The 19586-nt window shown below is 34.3% G+C and overlaps 3 protein-coding genes across 3 annotated transcripts; 1 reads left to right on the top strand and 2 right to left on the bottom strand.

Annotated features, from left to right (window-relative positions):
* Positions 1-366: 366 nt before the first annotated feature.
* On the top strand, positions 367-5197 carry LOC106104254 (histone acetyltransferase type B catalytic subunit). Its single transcript, XM_013284246.1, has 8 exons — positions 367-757; positions 827-996; positions 1393-1564; positions 1871-2030; positions 2675-2840; positions 3154-3302; positions 3550-3718; positions 4426-5197. The coding sequence occupies exons 1-8, from the start codon at positions 697-699 to the stop codon at positions 4591-4593; spliced, it is 1215 nt and encodes a 404-aa protein (XP_013139700.1). The 5' UTR covers positions 367-696; the 3' UTR covers positions 4594-5197.
* An 8-nt stretch (positions 5198-5205) lies between these two features.
* Positions 5206-13862, bottom strand: LOC106104253 (male-specific lethal 3 homolog). Its single transcript, XM_013284245.1, has 14 exons — positions 13476-13862; positions 13005-13183; positions 12443-12567; positions 11735-11882; positions 11133-11321; positions 10373-10498; positions 9409-10283; positions 9208-9279; positions 8884-9031; positions 7719-7823; positions 7191-7326; positions 6875-6965; positions 6703-6787; positions 5206-6432 (listed from the first exon to the last, which is right to left on the bottom strand). The coding sequence occupies exons 1-14, from the start codon at positions 13575-13577 to the stop codon at positions 6360-6362; spliced, it is 2454 nt and encodes an 817-aa protein (XP_013139699.1). The 5' UTR covers positions 13578-13862; the 3' UTR covers positions 5206-6359.
* A 1039-nt stretch (positions 13863-14901) lies between these two features.
* LOC106104128 (larval cuticle protein A3A-like) lies at positions 14902-15718 on the bottom strand. Its single transcript, XM_013284080.1, has 2 exons — positions 15681-15718; positions 14902-15594 (listed from the first exon to the last, which is right to left on the bottom strand). The coding sequence occupies exons 1-2, from the start codon at positions 15690-15692 to the stop codon at positions 15025-15027; spliced, it is 582 nt and encodes a 193-aa protein (XP_013139534.1). The 5' UTR covers positions 15693-15718; the 3' UTR covers positions 14902-15024.
* Positions 15719-19586: the final 3868 nt, after the last annotated feature.

Here is a 19586-nt window from a genome sequence, read left to right as displayed (position 1 = left end):
ATTATTTTTTATTTACATTTTGATATACTACCCCATAATTTAACTTCTTACATCGTCCAGAATACTATTGAATTAATTGATTAAAATGAATAGAATAGTATTAAGCTTAAAGATAACAATAACTAAGGATTTTAATTCTGACATTTACTTTTCTGACAATAGATTGCTTTTTATATTTACTTTTGTCGTGAATTTTAAAAACCAAACATTAATTTTATGTAAAAAAATAATTAAACCTATAATAACTTTATAGTTTTGTTAATTTATTTGTTATAAAGTGTAAATATCTTGCATTCAATTATATCTATCTTTGTCTATTAACTTGAAAGTTTGAAATTAACAAAACGAAAAAATGTCAAGTTTTCTGAACGGAAAACGGATTAAATCAGACTTTTAGACAATTTAGATTTTCTCTAAATTGAATTTTCATTCATTCTCTTCTAAATAGTTGATTATATACCCGCTTTATGACTTACTATAAATGTTGTTTTATTGTGGTGAAATCATATGTTCTAAAATTGTTGTAAACAGAACAATAGTTTGTAAAGTACTTGCTAAAATTTATAACCACTTCACTTTAGTGCAGTAATAAAAATACCGTTGACAAATTTATTTTGCGCGGGAAGCTGTATTGTAATGAAAACTTTTATTTGCAATATATTGACCAGAGTAGTTATTAATTCACAGTAATCCAAAATGACCGACGCACTAAACCATTTAGTAGTTGATGGAAATGAAGTTTTGGAGTTGAAATTAGGTAAAAATTCTTTGGTATCACTTGCATGAAATGTTTTGAATGGGATTTATAACCTTTATTGTATTTTAGTGCGAACAGTAAAAGATATTGAGGACGATGAAGCTAGTTTTGGCCCTGAAATGTGTCACCAAGTATTTGGGGAAAATGAAAACATTTTCGGTTACACAGATTTGAACATAAAGCTCTACTACAGTGCAGGAAGTCTTCAGACATATTTGGGGATCGATTATGCAAACAAGGTATTTAAGTAAAATATTTGACGCACATTATAATTTTCACTTATATTTGGTAAAATGATAACATGGAGAAGGTTGTAAGACTAGCTATCTCTATTTAGAATTACATTTCCATAAGTACTCTTAATCATGCTATAACATCATAATAAAATGGACAGTATTCTTAAAAAATGTAATGTTTTGTTAAAAACTGTATTTGGGAGGTAAAGTTAAATATTTTATGTAAAAGATTTCAGTAACTTATAAACAATATTCAAGTAGTTTAGGATTACAGTTGCTTTGTATATTTCAGATTGTTGAAGGGTGAAATGTAATGTATATTAGATAACAATACTTTAGAAAATAGCCTGTTTCTCAAACATAGAGAAACCTATTGTCTATATTTATTAATATTTTCAGATTGAACCCAGTAAATCAGATGGTATGAAAGCAGATGATGTAGAGGGGACATTAAGAAAAGTCTTAGCACCAGGCTATGTAACAAACTTGGATCGTTTTATATCTTTGCTGGGGAAGGATCGGAATTTTGTCCCACATGGTCAGCTTGAACATGCATTCACTCTTGAATCTCGTAAGTACATATTTGTATAAAGTATTCACTAGAGAATATTATAATCACATAAAAAAATCAATGGCTCCTATGTAATTGTATGTTTTTAATGTGATTAATTACAAAGCATCTAAAATGAGATTATTTGGGACAATAAAAATCTACATCCCTTCTATTTTAAATACTTTCAAATTAACTGGAGAATGATTTTATCAAGTTAATTTTAAACCAACATTGCACAATTGTGGAATTCAATTATTTATGTAGGGTTATCAAAATATGCTCATTTTGCTTCCTTTTTTAAGTTTTTATGTATTTAATTTGCAGGTGATGGCGGACAGAAAAGGCTATTTGAAGTATATTACTGTGAAACATCAACTCCTGGCTTCCTGGCATACCACCAGCGGCTACAAACTTTCCTCCTGTGGTATGTGGATGCTGCATCATTCATTGATGTGGATGATGACCAGTGGACTTTCTTTACAGTGTAAGTAGAATATTATTTAGTTAATTGCATACTATATATTCACCCAGTTGTTGAAAAAGATTACATATCTTTTGATATATAACTTTTTTCATTATGATGAAATATTGGTTCTTAATTATTAGTATTTAAAATGTGAATTGTTGTATTATTTAGTGCATATTGAATAGTGTTGAGGTCAGAAATCACAATACATTAACTATTGTTACCGTTGCTGTCACTTAAATTTTCGTGGAATACTAAAACAACATTTAGATATGATTAGAGGTCACCCAGGGGTTAAGCACTGAATTTGTAACCTGCATGTCTTGGATTTGAAACCTTTCACATATACATTTATCCAATGTTCGGCAAAGAAAATGCAACTTGCACATATCTGTTAAGAAATTCAAAAATGTGAAAAGTTAACCCCACAGTGGTCCAGCATAGTAGACTAAGGATGAGCTCCTCAGTTAGGATGTCTATTGAGTAATGATGACTTAAATATAAAGTAAGGCCACGCTTAGGCTTTAAATTCCATTAAAATGTTGATGTCACATCAGCTTGTAGCGCTTACGAAGTGAAATGTTTAAGATTTCAGTATTCAGTTAGACATCCATAAATAAAATTCAAATCAGTGTCATATATATTTTATGTTGTCATTCCAGTTTTGAGAAGTACTGGAGCAGTGACGGCGAGGTGCGTTACGCCACCGCAGCGTACGCGACCGTATACCGTTACTACGCATACCCGCGACACACGCGCCCCCGTCTCTCACAGGTGTTAACACTGCCACCATTCCGCAAGCTGGGCCTTTGCGCAGCCTTACTACAGGCAAGTGCACTTTTAACTATGTCTTCTATACTAAATATAATCATTTAGTTCCATATTTGTACTTTTATAGTTAAGAAAATAATACACAGATCATTTCTTTCACAGTAGTCACAGCATTGAAGAAATTCCAGAGAATGTAATGGTTCTTTTAAATACAGTTTGCATAAACTAGATATCTCTAAAGTATTCAATATTTATGCATCTGCTAGCTGCTAACTTTTATAAATAAACAGCATTAACAACAAATTACATAATTTCCATTTTACACAAAATAAATATGGAATAATCGTCCAATTTATATAATTTATTCCAGTCAGTATATTCACACTTCATGTCACAACCCGAGGTAGTGGATATTACAGTGGAGGACCCTTCACCGGAGTTCCAGAGAATAAGAGACTATGTTGATGCAAAGAATTGTGAATCTCTGTCTGCATTTCAACCGGCTAAATTAATGCAAGGGTAAGTAATAGTTGTCTTTTTAAATATAACTGTTTTGATATGTTCATTGCTACTAAGAGCATAAAAATCCCAAGGGGCCCTTTTTTCGCTTCTTTATTTTACCATTTGAGGGGTATAGAAGCAATGTTTGTCAAACATTTTTTTTAAACTAGGCATCCAAGTGCATAGCAACAATTTGCTATATCTAGGTTAAAAATTTAAAAATGTGATTGAAGTTTTGATTTCAACATTTTTACATTTTATATAGTTTCTCTTCGGAAATGGAGAAGCAAGCTTGCAAAAAGTTCAAGATAAACAAGAAGCAGACACGCCGCGTGTACGAGATACTCCGATTGAAGAATACCAACACATCGGACAAAGCTGCTTACCTTAGTTACAGGCTAGATGTTAAGAACAGACTTAATGCACCGTTTCAGGTAACTTTAACATTCAGATCTCTTTTTAATTTAATGTTTCGGAAGTGCAAACTAGAGATGTACTTCTTGTCAATTGTGTCACAAGATATTTTTGGTAGTATAGTCCAGTGACTCTTAAATGGACCACTGGATCATTGGAAACAAATTTAGAGTTCTACAATAATTTTATCTGGTTTTGAACACTGAAGGCTTGTCTTTATGTGTGCTGGTGTGTATGTGAACAACCAACATGTAAAAAATATATAAAAACAACAAAATGTTGAATAAACATTCAATTTGACAATAATGGTGGACCACTGAAACTATTATAACATTAAAAGAGGTCTATAAAGAAAATATAGTTTGGAAATCTTTGGTATACTCCGAACGAATTGAGACCGCTGGAATGCGAGCCATTTCTCGACTTCTGCGCTAGCCTTGCGTCAGTATAGATGAATTATTTGGAAAGGTATATACTATTAATTCTTATAATCCCAAGAAAAAATTATTTTGCACACTATAAATCATAAATGACGTCATCGGCCTAGGTTTTAAGTTAATTTGAACGGTTTTTTCAAATATGAGGGATGTTATACAAGTGAGCTGTTTCGATACATAAAGCATAAAGTTAAGCATAAGCATACATACATAAAGTTTGTAGCACTTTATAGGCACTCTTAATTGTAGACTAAATGCGAATTTAATTTTTGTTTTCCTACATTTCACAGAAAAAGAAGTTGGAAATGAAAAAGCTACAAAAAGTGTTGAAGTCCGATGAGTTTGTCGCGACTATAACATCGACTGGTGCCAACGAAACACAGAGCCGTCTTTCCAGTCAGTACCTCGACTTGGAGGAGGAGTACAGACGAGTTATACATAGAATGGACCTCGATTAAATGCAGTAATATAATGAAAGAGTTCAATTGGGGTTGTTCGTGTATATGTGAAGTTTTTTGGCAACTTTGAGCCTCCATCCTTTGTGATCCTCTCTTCCCTTATATTTAAAATCACGTGTATTTTTTTAGTACAAAGTTATGTTGGTATTTTCAAAATGTTAATGATTCAATTAATTTATGTCATCAGTTAGAAACTAAACACATGATATATGATTTTAGATTAACCGAACTCCCAAACGCTCGAGGCTCATGTGATCAATAGACGATCACTTAGGGATCACTAAGAGATGTAACTTTTTCATTGTATTTTTTTTGTTATTCCGTCTATATACATCTGAAATGTCTTGAAGATTTTTTAAAATGTATTGAGATTTAGTATGTACTGTAAGATTTAGATTTAACTTACCAAATTTGAAATGTGATTAAAAAACACAAAAATCCCAATTATATACAATTTTCAGATGTTCTTCTCTTAATGCAGAAGGTAACTGTTTGTTTTGATGATCTTTTTTGCTTAACTTTATTACTAATAGTGTGAAAATAAATTAGTTATAAGATGATTTTCGAATTTACATGGATTATTAAAAAAACAGATCTCTTTTAATTTTGGTCAAAAAAAGATAATAGTATAATCATTTGATAGAGAAGTTTGTGTCTTAACATTTATCATTTTGTTATATTTAATCTGGCAACATTTGCTCAAATGTCAAGCAATGTATTGTTTATGTATTTCTTAATGGTAAATGTAATTTGATATTTAATGTGATTCATGTTATTAAAACTTTAAAACAATGGAAAAGAATATTTTCTGTTTCAAATTAAATAGAAGCATATGTCCTAAATAAATGGTATTTTACTTACCTCCCTATCTGAAAAGAAAACTGTTACTTTTCTTTGTTAGACGTAAAAATGATTAAAAAGACCATCATATGAATTTTCGTCAAACAGTATTTTCTTTTGTAAACATCTTGATCAAGTGGTTATCAGTGAAAGGTGAATAATTCTTGGAAATGACTTTTTTTGCTTATAGCACAACATATATACAATAATGAGACAAATAAGTAACTTATTATGCCATTGTGATGTCACTTATTATTAACTTTGGATATCCATACTGGATATCTAATACTTTTCAATACTTATGCACTATGATCACATCACTTCACTGTTGTACTTCGAGTTTTTTAACGTTGCCAGAGTTTTTGATGGAATGTTTGTAAACTGAACTCTATAGATATACACTGGATGGCTGTTCTTTACTATTAAGGACTTTTCTGCACCAATTTGAAACATCACTTGAAGTTCCCGAGAACTAATTTATACAGACAGATGCAATAGAGTTGTCGATGCTCCTTATCTAGGTTTATCGATATTTCGTACAACTACGTTTTACGTAGTACGTTACATCGAGTTTTAATTTGTCCTATAATTATGCCCGGTTTACACTAGCATTATAGTTGGACAGTTGCGAAGCCCGGCATAGATTGTGGACTGGCGGCAGTTTGTGTTCACACTATGGTATTTGATTGTTAGTCCTGATATTGAGCTGTACTGTACTGGACAAGTGTAAATCGGGCATTAGTATCGTGGAACTTTACGGTCAGCGTCAAAATGGATTCAAATAGTCACAATTACAGCAAGTATTCCAGTATTCATATAGAGGTCAGTACGTTCGTATGTTCACTTCACCCGCGCATGCCGCGTGCGCGTGCGCGTGTGTGCGTGCGGTGGTGGGGAGCGAGACGTCACTCGCCGCTCCGTCGCCGTCAGTGCGAGTCCGACCGTCCGTCAGACATGTAGTGCACCTCGCCGAACCATTCTCCGTGCTGATCCAAATATCTGTAATACGGTTTTGACAAAATAATTGTACATAATTTTTTTTTAATAATGATTTCATACACTGTAAGTGCAGTGATACATATTTATGTTGCCACATAATTCAGGTTCAAAACATGAAAGGCTGTCAAAGAGTTACAATAAGTCTTTAAACAGTGTCTGTTTTTCGTATTACAGTCTATGTTCAGTTCATGTATTATATTATTCTTAAATACGTTACTTATTGCCTCGAATATAAACTTGTAACGACGTCAATACAAAGTAGGTACTTACTGAACGAACATATCGATGTTTTTCAATATAATTTTTAGTTTTGATTCTGCCATATTCGTCGCATTGAGAAATTCCGGTAGTTTTACTGCAAACAAAATACATGAAAATTAATAAATTGGTAAACCCATGAGATAATCGATTATGTTTAATTGTTAGATAAATTGATTATTACCAAATAGCCTCGCGAGATGTGTGGCGCCATAGATCCTGCAGGGCAAATGCTTTGTACTTTCGTCTCGGGGTATCACGCGCCACTTTGACACCTAGTCAATAAAAACATATTTAATTACATAGATTAAAATATTTTGTAAAAAGAATTTAAATAGTTCTTTGAACTAAAGTATTTAACGTGCGCAGAATTACCGATGGTCGCATGACGTCACGTGTTACTAACGGTAGCAGACGAATGCGAGACGCAGTCCGTGTTAGTAAAAGGTGAAGTGAATAGATAATTTTCAAATTATGGAAATATTATTAAAAATGTGTACCTTTTCCAGTAGCAGTGAGAGGGGTGTGCGCTTGAGTGCAGGCGGCGAGGGCGGTGAGAGGGGCGAGGGCGGCGCGGGGGCAGCGCGCACCGCACCGCGCCACTCCTCACTCAGCGACGACATCGTGCTCTCCACACTGAACATAAACAATATTTACTTATAGACTTTTAGGGCCTGTCCCACCAAATTGTATACTCTGATAACAATCCAACGTGTAAAATATGTAATGGAAATATCGGATTTTGTCCCCTTATATCACAGTGAAGTCATTTTTAAGCTATCTGAGCCTCTATCAGCGGGTGGTGGGACAGGCTCTTAGAGAAACATGCAGTAAATTTATTAAAATTAGCGTGTTTTGTGACCTTTTCAACTAAATTCGAGGTAATACTAGAATATGGTTTACAATAGCCGAATGGCAGGATATGAAACCATACTACCATATCGTACTAATGGACGTCGCCAGGGAGAGTAAAGAGGGGGGGAGGCCGCTGTAGTTCAGACTTTTTTACGAGTTTCGCAATATGATACCTGGAGGATTGCGTGTCGAAGGGCCGCTGTTCCCCGCCAGTGGAGGTTGAGGGCGCCTGTTCCTCGTTCTCAGAGTGCGATTTGTTGGATTTGTATGATCGGAGTCTGAAATTAATTATTTTCGTTAATATGAATACGCATAAAAATACGCAAAACTGCAATAAATCAAGGTTGCTACGGCAATAGGGAATATGCATGTATTTTTTTTCTTTTTTTAAACGATTCTACTTATTATAAAATAACCACAAAAAAAATTGACGCGAAAATATTTAACCATGGAGCTAAAAATAATAAAATAAAATTACGACCATTTTCGAGCGACTAAAACGCGACCGGAGTTGTCATGAGACGATTGACGTCAATCGTCTATTCCATTCATAACATACGCTCAGATGTCACTTCGAATTAAACACAACAACGTTTCTCAAGGTCAAAAAGTCAAAAATCGATTCATTTTTATTATTCCTGGTACAAATAAGTGGTAATTAATAATTATATTTCTTATTTTTTTATTTTAAAGTTGGTTTTGATATCGTGTTTACAGTGTAAATACTTCAAGAGTGTATTTCTATATAAACTGAAGTAAATGAACTGTGTATTGTCAACACAGCGACGCCATATTAGATAAGCCACTTGCTTCGACCAATAGTGTGCGTTTTAGAACTATGCGAGGGAATTTGAAAAAAAAAATACACTTTTAAATGATTAAATTTTGCCACTAAATCACATTATATTAAAAAATCTTTGTAGGACTATTTTTATAGTAATAAAGTATACTTAAAAAAGTTTAGTACAATTTGGCGTCATATGCATATTGCCTATTGTTAGCCATTGACAAAGGCGGTCGCTGTCATTTGTACATTTGAATTTAATGTTAACATTATTTTTTTTTATAATATACCGCACGGGAACAGGTAGTTAATACATTTTAGTGGTGTAATTGTTTTATGTAATACGCTGGCTTCCAACAGTAAATAAATAAATAGTGTTATCGGCAAAGATAATAATAAAATATATAGATGAGGCGTAGTTAACGCTTCACTTGAGACATTTCTAAACACGGTAACCGATATCAGAGAAAGTACCTGTGATCAAATTTTGTTCATTATGCCTCGTCTATACATTTTCTAAATGTCTTTAGTTATAAGTATATAGAGCATGTCACCTCCGTGCATAGTGTCCGCGGCGCGCGCGCGGTCGCACCTCCTCGCACGGCTCCACTTCCTCGCTGCTCGCCTCCACCTTCACTTCCACCTTTACCTCCACCTCCACCTTCACCTTCACGTCCTCGCCGTCGCACTCGTTGTTAGGATCTGAAAATATTCACTATAATCTAAGAATTTTTATATTCAATCATTTTTAAATATAGTAATGATAATATTAAAAATCTAAAATTTATATTTTTGATTCCGATGTTTTGAATCGAACTGGTTTAATTTGTATATCTCGTAAAAGGTATTGCCTCTAAAAATTTAATACTCATATTTACCTGAACTTGAGGTAGCATAGTTGTATGAATTTCTACCGTCGATGGATTCCGTTACTTTCGATTTTGAGTCTTCTACAATAGAAAAAATACAAAAATAACATTTACTTAGGATTAGTCAAACATTTTAGTAATCATAAATTACCCTAGAAATTTTATATCGAGTACATAGTTTTTGTAAGTATATAAAACTTTTAATCTTACCATCTTCATAGTTTTCTTCATCATTTTTACCTCCGTTATCTTCATCATTCTCTCCCTCATCATCTACGTCCATCTTTTCATCATCATCTTCTTCATTATTTTGTTCTACTTCGTTTGGTCTGTTGGCGTCATTTTCCATGTCTTTTGCATCATTTTGTACAGAGTCATCTCCATTTTCTACATTACGATATTCATCATCTCCTTCACTAATTTCCTCATCATCACCATTTTCTAAATTATTAGGTACATTTTGACCATTATTATGTACAATATTACTATCGTTATTTCCTACGTTATTATGTACAACGTCTTCATTCTCAGCGTCATTATTTACAAAATCTTCGTCATTATCTTCGTTTGAGTCTGCACTATCATCTCTATGGTTTTCTATGTTATGTACAGGATTATGGATGTTTCCTATATTGTTGTGTAAAACATTGTCTTCGTCGTTTTCTTCGTTACTTTGTCCATCATCCTCCTCGTTTTCTGTGTCATCCTGTGAAGCATTGTCTACTTCATTCTCTAAATTATTGTGTCCAGTATCTTCTTCATTCTCACCATTATCTTGTACATCACTTTCGTCCTGTTCTTCACCGTTTTCATCTTCGTCATCCTCTGTTTCACTTTCATGAGAATGGTTTTCGACATTGTTATGTAAAGCATTTTCTACTTCTTGATCCTCCTCGTTATCTTCTTCATCATCCTCATCCTCTTCATCTTCTTCAGTCTCAGTGTCGTTTTCTTTGTCATTCTGATTGCGGACAGGGTCTGGTGGCAGATGTGAGTATTCCGGCATCTTTGGACTGTTTCTTTCTTCATCTGTCCCTAGGGTATCTTCCTCTTGCGAATCTCCATTCTCACTTTTTGGTTTAACGCTTTAATAAAAAAAATAGAAATAAGAAATGATATATATTAAATTGGGTATTTCAAATGTAATTACTGTTGATATTTAACAAAGACTTACTCTTCATTATACTGTCCACAGATCTGCCAGTATTGGTTCTGCTCCTGTCTGTACAGTAAATGGTCGCCGAGGATAAAGTCAATGTATATTCTTATTCCCTCCGCGACCTCTCTGACTAGATGCAACCTGAAAACAAGAAAATCCCTCTCTTGTAAATGTTACAACGAAAAGAGAGATTATGTATTTATGTTTGGTGTTCTGGATAAAGTCAACGACTAAACCTTTGACTTTCTTTCGCCTATAGAAGCACTTTTAAGAACGAGTAATAAAGGCTATATTTTTGTCCATACAAATCATATCAGGGCAAGATACTGTTCTAATATATTTAGTGCTGGACTGGCTGTTACACCAGTAACCTTTTCTAAACATGGAAGTAATTGAAAAGTTTATTAACGAACGAGCGTGCGGCTTCATCCGCGTGAAATCATATAAACCTTATTTTATTATTTACATTTGTGAAAATGTGAAAAAAATTAAATGCACAAATTAAAACAATTGCCATTACCATGGCAACTTTGCTTCCTTGATGTTATTTCTTTTTTTGTCATGTTCCAACATACTGTTTTTTTCAATTAAATTACCCCCTAAATAATAGCGTGAAAATATATAGCTTTGGCGTGTTTTAACTATAGGGATTTTTAATAAAATGTTAATTATTGAAAAATATGCTGTGATTGCTATATAACTAAGCAGTGTGTGTTTACGCTTTATTATATTAGTATAGAAGTATAAACAGAAAGATAGTCGTGGTGTCCGTTACCTGCAAGATACATCGGGTATGTCAGGTCGTTGCGGGGGCGCGTGGCGCGTCCTGGTGGCCTGCCACACGCCGGTGTGCGCGAACCACTTCACAAAGGACTCCAGTATCTCGGCGGCGCACGGGGACGCCGGCAGCCGCGACAGCCGCCCGCGCTTCACCACCAAGTGGTAGTCGAATGTTAGACGATCCCTGTACAGTTACAACATAGTAATTGATATTCAAGTGCGCACTGCGAAACTGAGAATACTCTCCCGGAAGGACCCCAGTCGACCATTACTACTAACTACAAAAAAAATCTGTATCTATTTTATCTATGAGAAAATAAAATCTGTATCTATTTTGTCTGTCAAATACAAAGAAATGCTGTTTCTAAACACCAGTAAAAGAGAGAAAAGTGTGCAATGATTGTACAATCAAAATATGATAATTTTATTTAAACGGGACAAAAGTCGCCTTATGCTGGGTTACTGAAGTCTCCACTTATTTCGTTATAACCTAGCAATTCATTAGTGTTAGGTTAATCTATGTTTCAACATAGTAAAATAACAAATAGTTAAATGTTGCTGGGAAACCAGCCATAAATTTATATATGTATTCGTTACCTGAGCGCAGGTGGTATAGGTATATCAGCTTTGAACCCCGGCGGCTTACGCTGCAAGCGCTGTTGGGAGCCGGAGCTATTACTGCCGGAGTCCAACCCTGAACTTGTCGCTGACCCACTTGATGAGTCAGTGTCCCCTGGCTCAACTTCTACATAATATAGAAAAAAAACATTGAAAAGTTTCATTTACAGGATTATCCATGTTTCCTCTTATGAGATGTAAAGGGGAGAATAGATTTGTTACAAACATCTTGATTGGTTCTTCTTGGTCATAGGTGTTCGATTCAATTTTTCAATTATAGATATTGGATCTATAATTACATTCCCGAAATCCACAACAGCTTTTGTCCGGTACCTTTGTTTGTCTACACCCAACCATATTTGCAAAAAAGTAGGCATTTCCCCAGCAATAATGTGAAGATCGTTAATAAATTATTTTTTACAGTGAATGGACAAAAAAAAACATAGAAACAATACGTCACTAAGTACCTCACTACAGAAAATAATAATTAGCTAACTGTCACCAAAAATTAATTAAAAAAAAATATTTCGTCGCATTTGTCTTTTCACAGAATATGGTCTACACCTATACCAAATTTCATACAGATACATAAAGTTATTTCGGAGTGACGTGGTAGCAAACATCCGTGCATCCAAAGTTTCGCATTTATGACATTAGAAAAAAAAAAGATTTTTATATAGTATTCACCATCAGGCTGTGTACTGGTTGATGATCCAGCATCGCTGCACCCGTGCCGGGCGCGCTTCGCGGGTCCCGGGTGAGCGGTCGTGTTGATTCTCTTCTTAGGCTCTCTTCTATATAAATATGCTCCTCTGTAGAATAAAAATAACAAACATACATAGTATCACGAAAGTAAAAGTAACAAAATAGAAGATTATCCTAAAAGATACTAGCTTTGAGCTTAAAGTAAGTTCAAAATCAGTAAAATCAATCGGAACATACAGTAAGAAAATTTACTTGTGGCCAGGTAAGGTTACAGTCAAAAGAAAATCTTGTACAGTATAGTATAAATGCACATTTTTTTTTTTGTAATAAATTTGTAAAAGAAACATAAACATTGCATTCCAATACTACTACTAAAAATTGTAATTTTTAAAATATTTCTGGTAAAACAATTAAATATATCAAACACTTTTCACAAAATAACTCAAAATGTGAAATACAATGGCTGCCATTTATGGATTTTTTTCTCATTTTCCAATTTTAAGCTTTGGATTACAATCAAATATAGTTAAAGGGTCACAATTACAATTGGAGCTGTGACTTCTCAGCTAAGTCCCTCTGCAACTGTCTGTTTTCTTGTGAGTCCTTAAGTATAAAGTCTTCACTAACACAACGGTCCCACGAAGAATTCCAACCTTGGAAATGTATTAGGTACTCTACAGTACGACGTCCCCTTTTGTCTTTGCTCTCTATTACTTCTAAAACCTGTTGACAAATTGTTTTAATACAATTCATTATTAACACATAAACTTGATTGTAATTTAAATTTAAAGTTTTGGTAAATACCATAAAGTTCCCTATTTAGGTTCTCTAAAATAGGAAACAGTTTTAATTTTTAAATAAGTGATAAATTTAATTAAGTTACAACATGATAAAAACATATTAACTATGGGAAATAAATAGTGCTTTCAAGCTGAATAACAGGACGAAAGTAATAATAAAGCCCATACAGTTTTTCAGAACAATTTAGGTTTAAAAAAAAAAAACTGTTACAAACCTTAGAATCATACAATACTTTGGCCTTAGTAGGGTCTGGTTCATAGCAAAGGACGCGTTCCCCTTCGCTAAATTTATAGCGTAAGCCTCTCGTTGATACCATTCCTTTTTAATATGAACTTCAAGAAAACAACACGTTTTTGAAACCGGAGTCACACTGTTATTTTTGTCGTAAATATTCAAACCGCCTGAGAATCATACTGAATATTACCATAGTTCTAAATGGAAATTAACGATTGCTTTTTAACACTTTCATAGAACACTTAAATGAATATGTTTGCAATTCAAAATAATCGAATTTGATATAACAAATATAACTTTGTACAGGCAAATGTTGAGACTGGTAGGGAAGTATTTTATTTAAAAGAATAGCTTGCGGCTTGTTTGATTTGATAGCTATTTCTTTGACATTGACAGTTGTCATTTTACATATAAACAAAGCAAGATTTTCCAATTCTCCAGAAAATTTATTTTGATTGACAGTTTAATAAGGAAACTTTACTATTCTAACAATTTTATCGTTAGTGATTTATAATAACTAAATAGTAAACATTCACAAAGAACATTTACATTAAAATTATCTTCTTCTTAACACATTCCTTGCTACTGCGATTTTGATTTAAAACTGACTATCCTAGGCGAATCAGTGGTACTAAACGTGTTTAAGCTATAGCTTACTATCTGGATTTTTTTGCAACAACTTTCTTACAACACACAATGCGTACGAAACGTTCTAACTATTCTAGCTTTTAAGGTAGAACACCGCCAGATTCCCTGACCATACAGAAACTAAAATTAAATGCTATTTATTTTTTAGAGGCGCCAAATACTTATTCTAATTAATTAATTAAAGGCTAGGCACAGAGTTAAACAGACAAATCTAGTACACCAAGTATTGATATGTAATTAATAAAAGATTACAAATGGTTAACATCAAAATCTAATATTCATCCCCTTCTTACTCACATTTCACACATATTACACAATCCAATTTTTTTAGGTGTACTTAATTTTTCATATTGTTTATCTCTTTTGTTTCTTTAACATTTTAAACCACTCCTTTAACAGCTTATTTCAGATGTTAAAGGACCCATGAACTCATATAAGGGCGTAGGTGCTCGAATTCTCGGTTGCATAACAAGCCCCAGTCAGACGCGGGCGCCTTCAGTATCGTGGGTATGGCTAAATATCAAGGCTTCTTATAATTGTTAATTCATAGTATGTATGTGTGTTTTGTTTCGTAATAATAACATTGTGAATTACAACGTCTGGTCAAAAACTTCTATACAGAGGTATTGAGATAAGGATTATTTAACATTGAAATTACATTCAAAGCCACTCAGTGCTCAGTTAGTTCAGTAAGTTGAAGATTGCTTTGTTTCCCAAAAGTTAATGTAACTTTGAATTAAGGTAAATAAAAAATATAATTTACAAGAATACAAAAAATAATTTATTAATCCTATCGTATAGTTTACCAACAAAACGATTTATCACATTTATGACATGACTATAACCGTAGTGCAGTTTAGTTAGAGAGTTTTGGCATCAGTTCAGTGGTGGTAGAGGGGGGCAGAGTAGTACGCGGGGGCGGCGAACTTGGCGATGGGGGCGGCGTGCACAACTGGCGCAGCGTGCACCAGGGGAGCGGACGCGTAAGTGTAGGGGGTGGCAATTTTGGCGACGGGAGCGGCGTACGCCACAGGCGCGGCGATCTTAGCTACAGGCGCCACAGCAGCAACCTTCACACCGAGAGCTTCCTTGCGGACGACGGCGTTGAAACCATTGTGGGGATCGGCGGTGTAGTCAACGGTACGCTTGGTGCCGTCAGGGTCAACCACGGAGTAGGATCCCTGGACAACATCACCGTCGCGGGTCTCGTGCTGGGACTTGGAGTCGCCGGTGAGACTGTCCTGCACGTCGTAAGCGAAGTTGTACTGTGGGTGGGGGTCGTACTCCTCGACTGCGACTTTAGCGACCTTGGCGACGGGTGCGGCGTAGGCCAGGGGCGCGGAGTGGACTATGGGGGCGGAGTGGTAAACTGGGGCGGCGGAGTAGGCGATGGGAGCAGCTGGGAGCAAGCCAGCGCTGGCGGCTGCCACCAGGCAGGTCAGGATCACGAACTGTAAACCAGACAACATTTAAAATATATAGAAAAGAGTATTGTATTTTTAGATGAAATGATTGATTTTATTTTCATCTTAAGTACCTTAAATGCCATTGTATAAGCGTGTGTTGCTTGAGGATCTCGAATGATACTTGATGAGGACCGTAAGGAGCTTTTATACGAGACGTTGGGGCTCACCCTTTCACCGTCGGGCCGCGTGACGTCACGCGACATTGGCTATGTGCCCCGGGCTGACTCGAATTTCCGGCGTACAGAAGCCCTGGTATCAACTTATCAAGAAGCGGTTTACTAGTTCCGGTGGAGCAATTATTAACGTTAAACTCCTGTTATTTATGTTACATAACTACTGGAGTCCAAATTGATAAATTATTATTTACGTAATAAATTTAATTTAATTTACGTTTAAATGTTTTAAAACAAAAAGATAGTCCGACTAACTTAAATTTCTTTTTCTATTTCTTATTAACTTACCCTTGTTTTCAACTACAACAATACTTTTTGTAATTGTCCTTATAAAAATATAAATTATCGTCTAACTGTTGCGCAAAGTTCGCGAATTTATCAACAGCTTTAAATCATATTGTTGCGATACTGTGGCTGCGCGTAGGACGGATACATTAGCGTTTGTAACACACATAAATTGTGTTAATAGTCCCAAAAATACTTACTAAATATAATTACATCATAAGTACTGAGATTGTATAGATCTTAAGAAGCGACAAAAGTTCACACGAGACTTCGTAAAGAGACATTTTATTAAAATTACCTACCCGCTTCATTTTCCCCTAATTTCGCACATTTCTCCCCTTCTATTTATTTATATTACGAGAAAAATGAATACTGGTATACAGAGATAAAACATTTGCTTAAAAAAATAATTAGAAATTTATTTTGCATCATAATTTAACAATATAAAGCTATTCTTCGCATGGATGGATATTAAAGCGAACCAATAAAGCACGAAGTAAAGCTCAGTGAACTTAATTGTTATTGTCAGTTATGGTTTATTGCACGTGTTCTTAGCACGCGCATAATGCTTGCATTTACAACGGTCTACAGAGATGTGTGGACATGCACAACAACAAGACAGACGAGAAAAAATCTGTAAAAGTTGCATGAGTAGTATGTTAAAAGTGTGAGTATGTCCATGTTATGATGAGAGTAGACCGATAAAACTAGAGTTTGAGATTTCAATGTAAAAAAAAATGACTTCGATAACGAACGTATACACCTATGAACAAATGGGTAGCAAGATCGTGTAAGAAAGAAATATTTAGGGCCTTTCCCACCAAATTGTAAATTGTCTGATAACAATCCAACGAGTAAAATATGTGATGGAAACATCGGATTTTGTTACCCATCTAACAGGGACGTCATTTTAAGCTATTTGTGCCTCTAACAGCCAGTGTTCGGACAGGCCCTTAAGCCTAAGAACAGCATTATTTGTAAACGATTGGCAGAAGGTATAAATAAAACCTAACAACACTCGTATTCTTTGTACGTAGATTGCGTTTTACTTAGGTTTAACATTAGGTATCAATTTGACAAGACAAGAAGATAACCAAAATTCTAACCTAAAAATTCGAAATAAGTACTGAGTCATGAGGTTGGTGTAATATCGTCATTTTATGCGAGCACGTATGCTCTTGTTACATACTTAGTACTGTATTGTGCAACGACCACGCCCGGCGACTCAAGGATCCTCGGTCAATAGTAGTACCACTTTTACCTACGTTAGTTCTCACGACTGCTACCCCGATAGGGTAAGACAATTATACTAAAATCGCGTGATGTCTTAGAAGCCTGTTTGACAGTGCAGGAAGCCTTGTAAAGGGGTCTTAGATGACAGACTGCGAAATATAAGTTCAGAACTACGGTATAACAAATTCTTTATTTAGTTATCAAGGTACAGCGATAATTATAATGGAACATATTTCATTTCACATCATCATTTAATGTCAATCGTGATCATGATTGTTTATTAAAAAAATATTTGAGACAATAAAGTAAACGGCGCTGAAAGTAAATACCGCTTTAAAAACCGTTGCGCCTGTTACCTATAATCTGAGCTTAGTTAAATTATAAAAATTAAATTCACTTTATTTGGTTAAAAAAAAAATCAATGTACTATTTGTATACTAACTTTTTTATCTGATCTTTATGTAGTTTTTTCAAATTCTTTTTAATCTACCTGTTTTTCTTTTGTTTTATAGTTTTGATCATATACGTTCGCGTTCATTCGTTCGCGCAAAGCAAAACATGTAGAATGAAATCATCTTGCATCAGTCCGCACTGAGATTTCAATTCCAGTACAACTCGTACAAAATACTTGTATAATGCGTATTAAATAACACATATAGCTGCATGCAGGGAATGTAGCGCAGGGTCACAATTTCATGAGTTTCGTCGCTGACCAGTATCGAATGTCGCGCGTGTGAATATGTTAATCTTGTAACCACTTTATTACACTTTAGTGTTGTTGTCATGCTGTCTTATTAATGGCTAATAAAATGAGACGATTTATGCATATTAATTACAAGCTTAAGCACGCGACTCGAATTAAAAAAAAAAAAGTGAGTAGCCTATTTTTTTTCCAGACAATCCTCTACATTTACATATGTATACCAAATTTCATTGAAATTCATTCAGTCGTTTAGGCTACAAACTCTAACAAACATCCATCCATCTATACAAACCCTTGCATTTATACTATTAGTATGATAGTATAGTATTGTATATAGTATACTAGCTTTCATCCGCGATTTCGGACGCGTGGAATTAAAAGAAAACAAAATCAAGTAGCCTATGTGTTCTCCCAGACTATCCTCTACGTCTTTGATAAATTTCATCGAGTTCGCTACAAACTCTAAAAAACATCCATCCATCTAAACTTTCGCACTTACTACAATAGTAAGATAGTATAGTAAGTATGAAGTATGATATGATTATTTTTAGTTTAACGATACTGGGGTTTTTAATTGTTTACATCGTACAAATAAAGCCATGAGTTATCTTGTTTTCTGTTTTTATTTTTATTATCATTAGAGCTTTTTTCCCAACACAACAGGGACATAATTTTAATGAAGTTATTAATAAAAATGGGCCATTGTTACTTTACAAGTGAATGTAATTTAGTGGTATAGTATGTATTTTTATATCTAGCTTTTTATTCATCTAATATTTTAATTGTATAAAGAAGTTATGAAGCTACTGACAGACAATTAAGTTTAGACAATAATACTAATTACACCATGTAAATAGCATTGAGAGGCCATGATTGAATTTGGGACCGTACTATGCTCATTGCTCATTGCCCGTGTACTCGTAACACTTCCATTTGAAACAATACGTGGCTTCACCTTGACATTATACGTGGGATTGACCACAGAGTATTGAGCATGTAGATTGTTCATAATTAAATTGTTATTTAAAGTCGTATTATAATATTAAATATCTTTATTGGAAATCTTTAAAAACGATCTTTAAAAGAAAGGTAAACTTGTAACTTTATAACTTTAAACAGTCGGAAGTTACATATTGAGTTAAATGTAAGATTTAAAAACTAAACAAAGGTACGACATTACTGTTTTTAAAGGATAAGAAAAAAAATTTTTTTATAGTCTCTTTAATTTTATAGTCTGTGCGCACATTTGGAACTGTCTCCCACTAACCGGCCAGTACCCCTGCCCGCACAGATCAGGTAATGGCACTAGGTGATATTATCGCTGACTTACGAAATAAATTAAAATTACGTCCTTGTTGTAGACAGAATTTCATTGAAGTCATTTCAGGTTTTTTTCTTATTACGAGTAGGATGGAGAGATGTTTAATTTTTATATACGTTAGCGTAAAAAATGCATAAAAGTGTATTTTGTTACTTTTCCTTTTAAATTAAAAGTAAAAGTGATTAATGCTACCGTAATATTAGCAAGCTTTATATACATGCTTACTCAGACTAGTCGTTCACGTAATAAATACAAATATTCC

Source organism: Papilio polytes, unplaced genomic scaffold, assembly GCF_000836215.1.
Source record: "Papilio polytes unplaced genomic scaffold, Ppol_1.0 DF823691.1, whole genome shotgun sequence".
NCBI classification, from domain to species: Eukaryota; Metazoa; Arthropoda; class Insecta; order Lepidoptera; family Papilionidae; genus Papilio; species Papilio polytes.
This window is presented reverse-complemented; position numbering and strand designations above follow the sequence as displayed.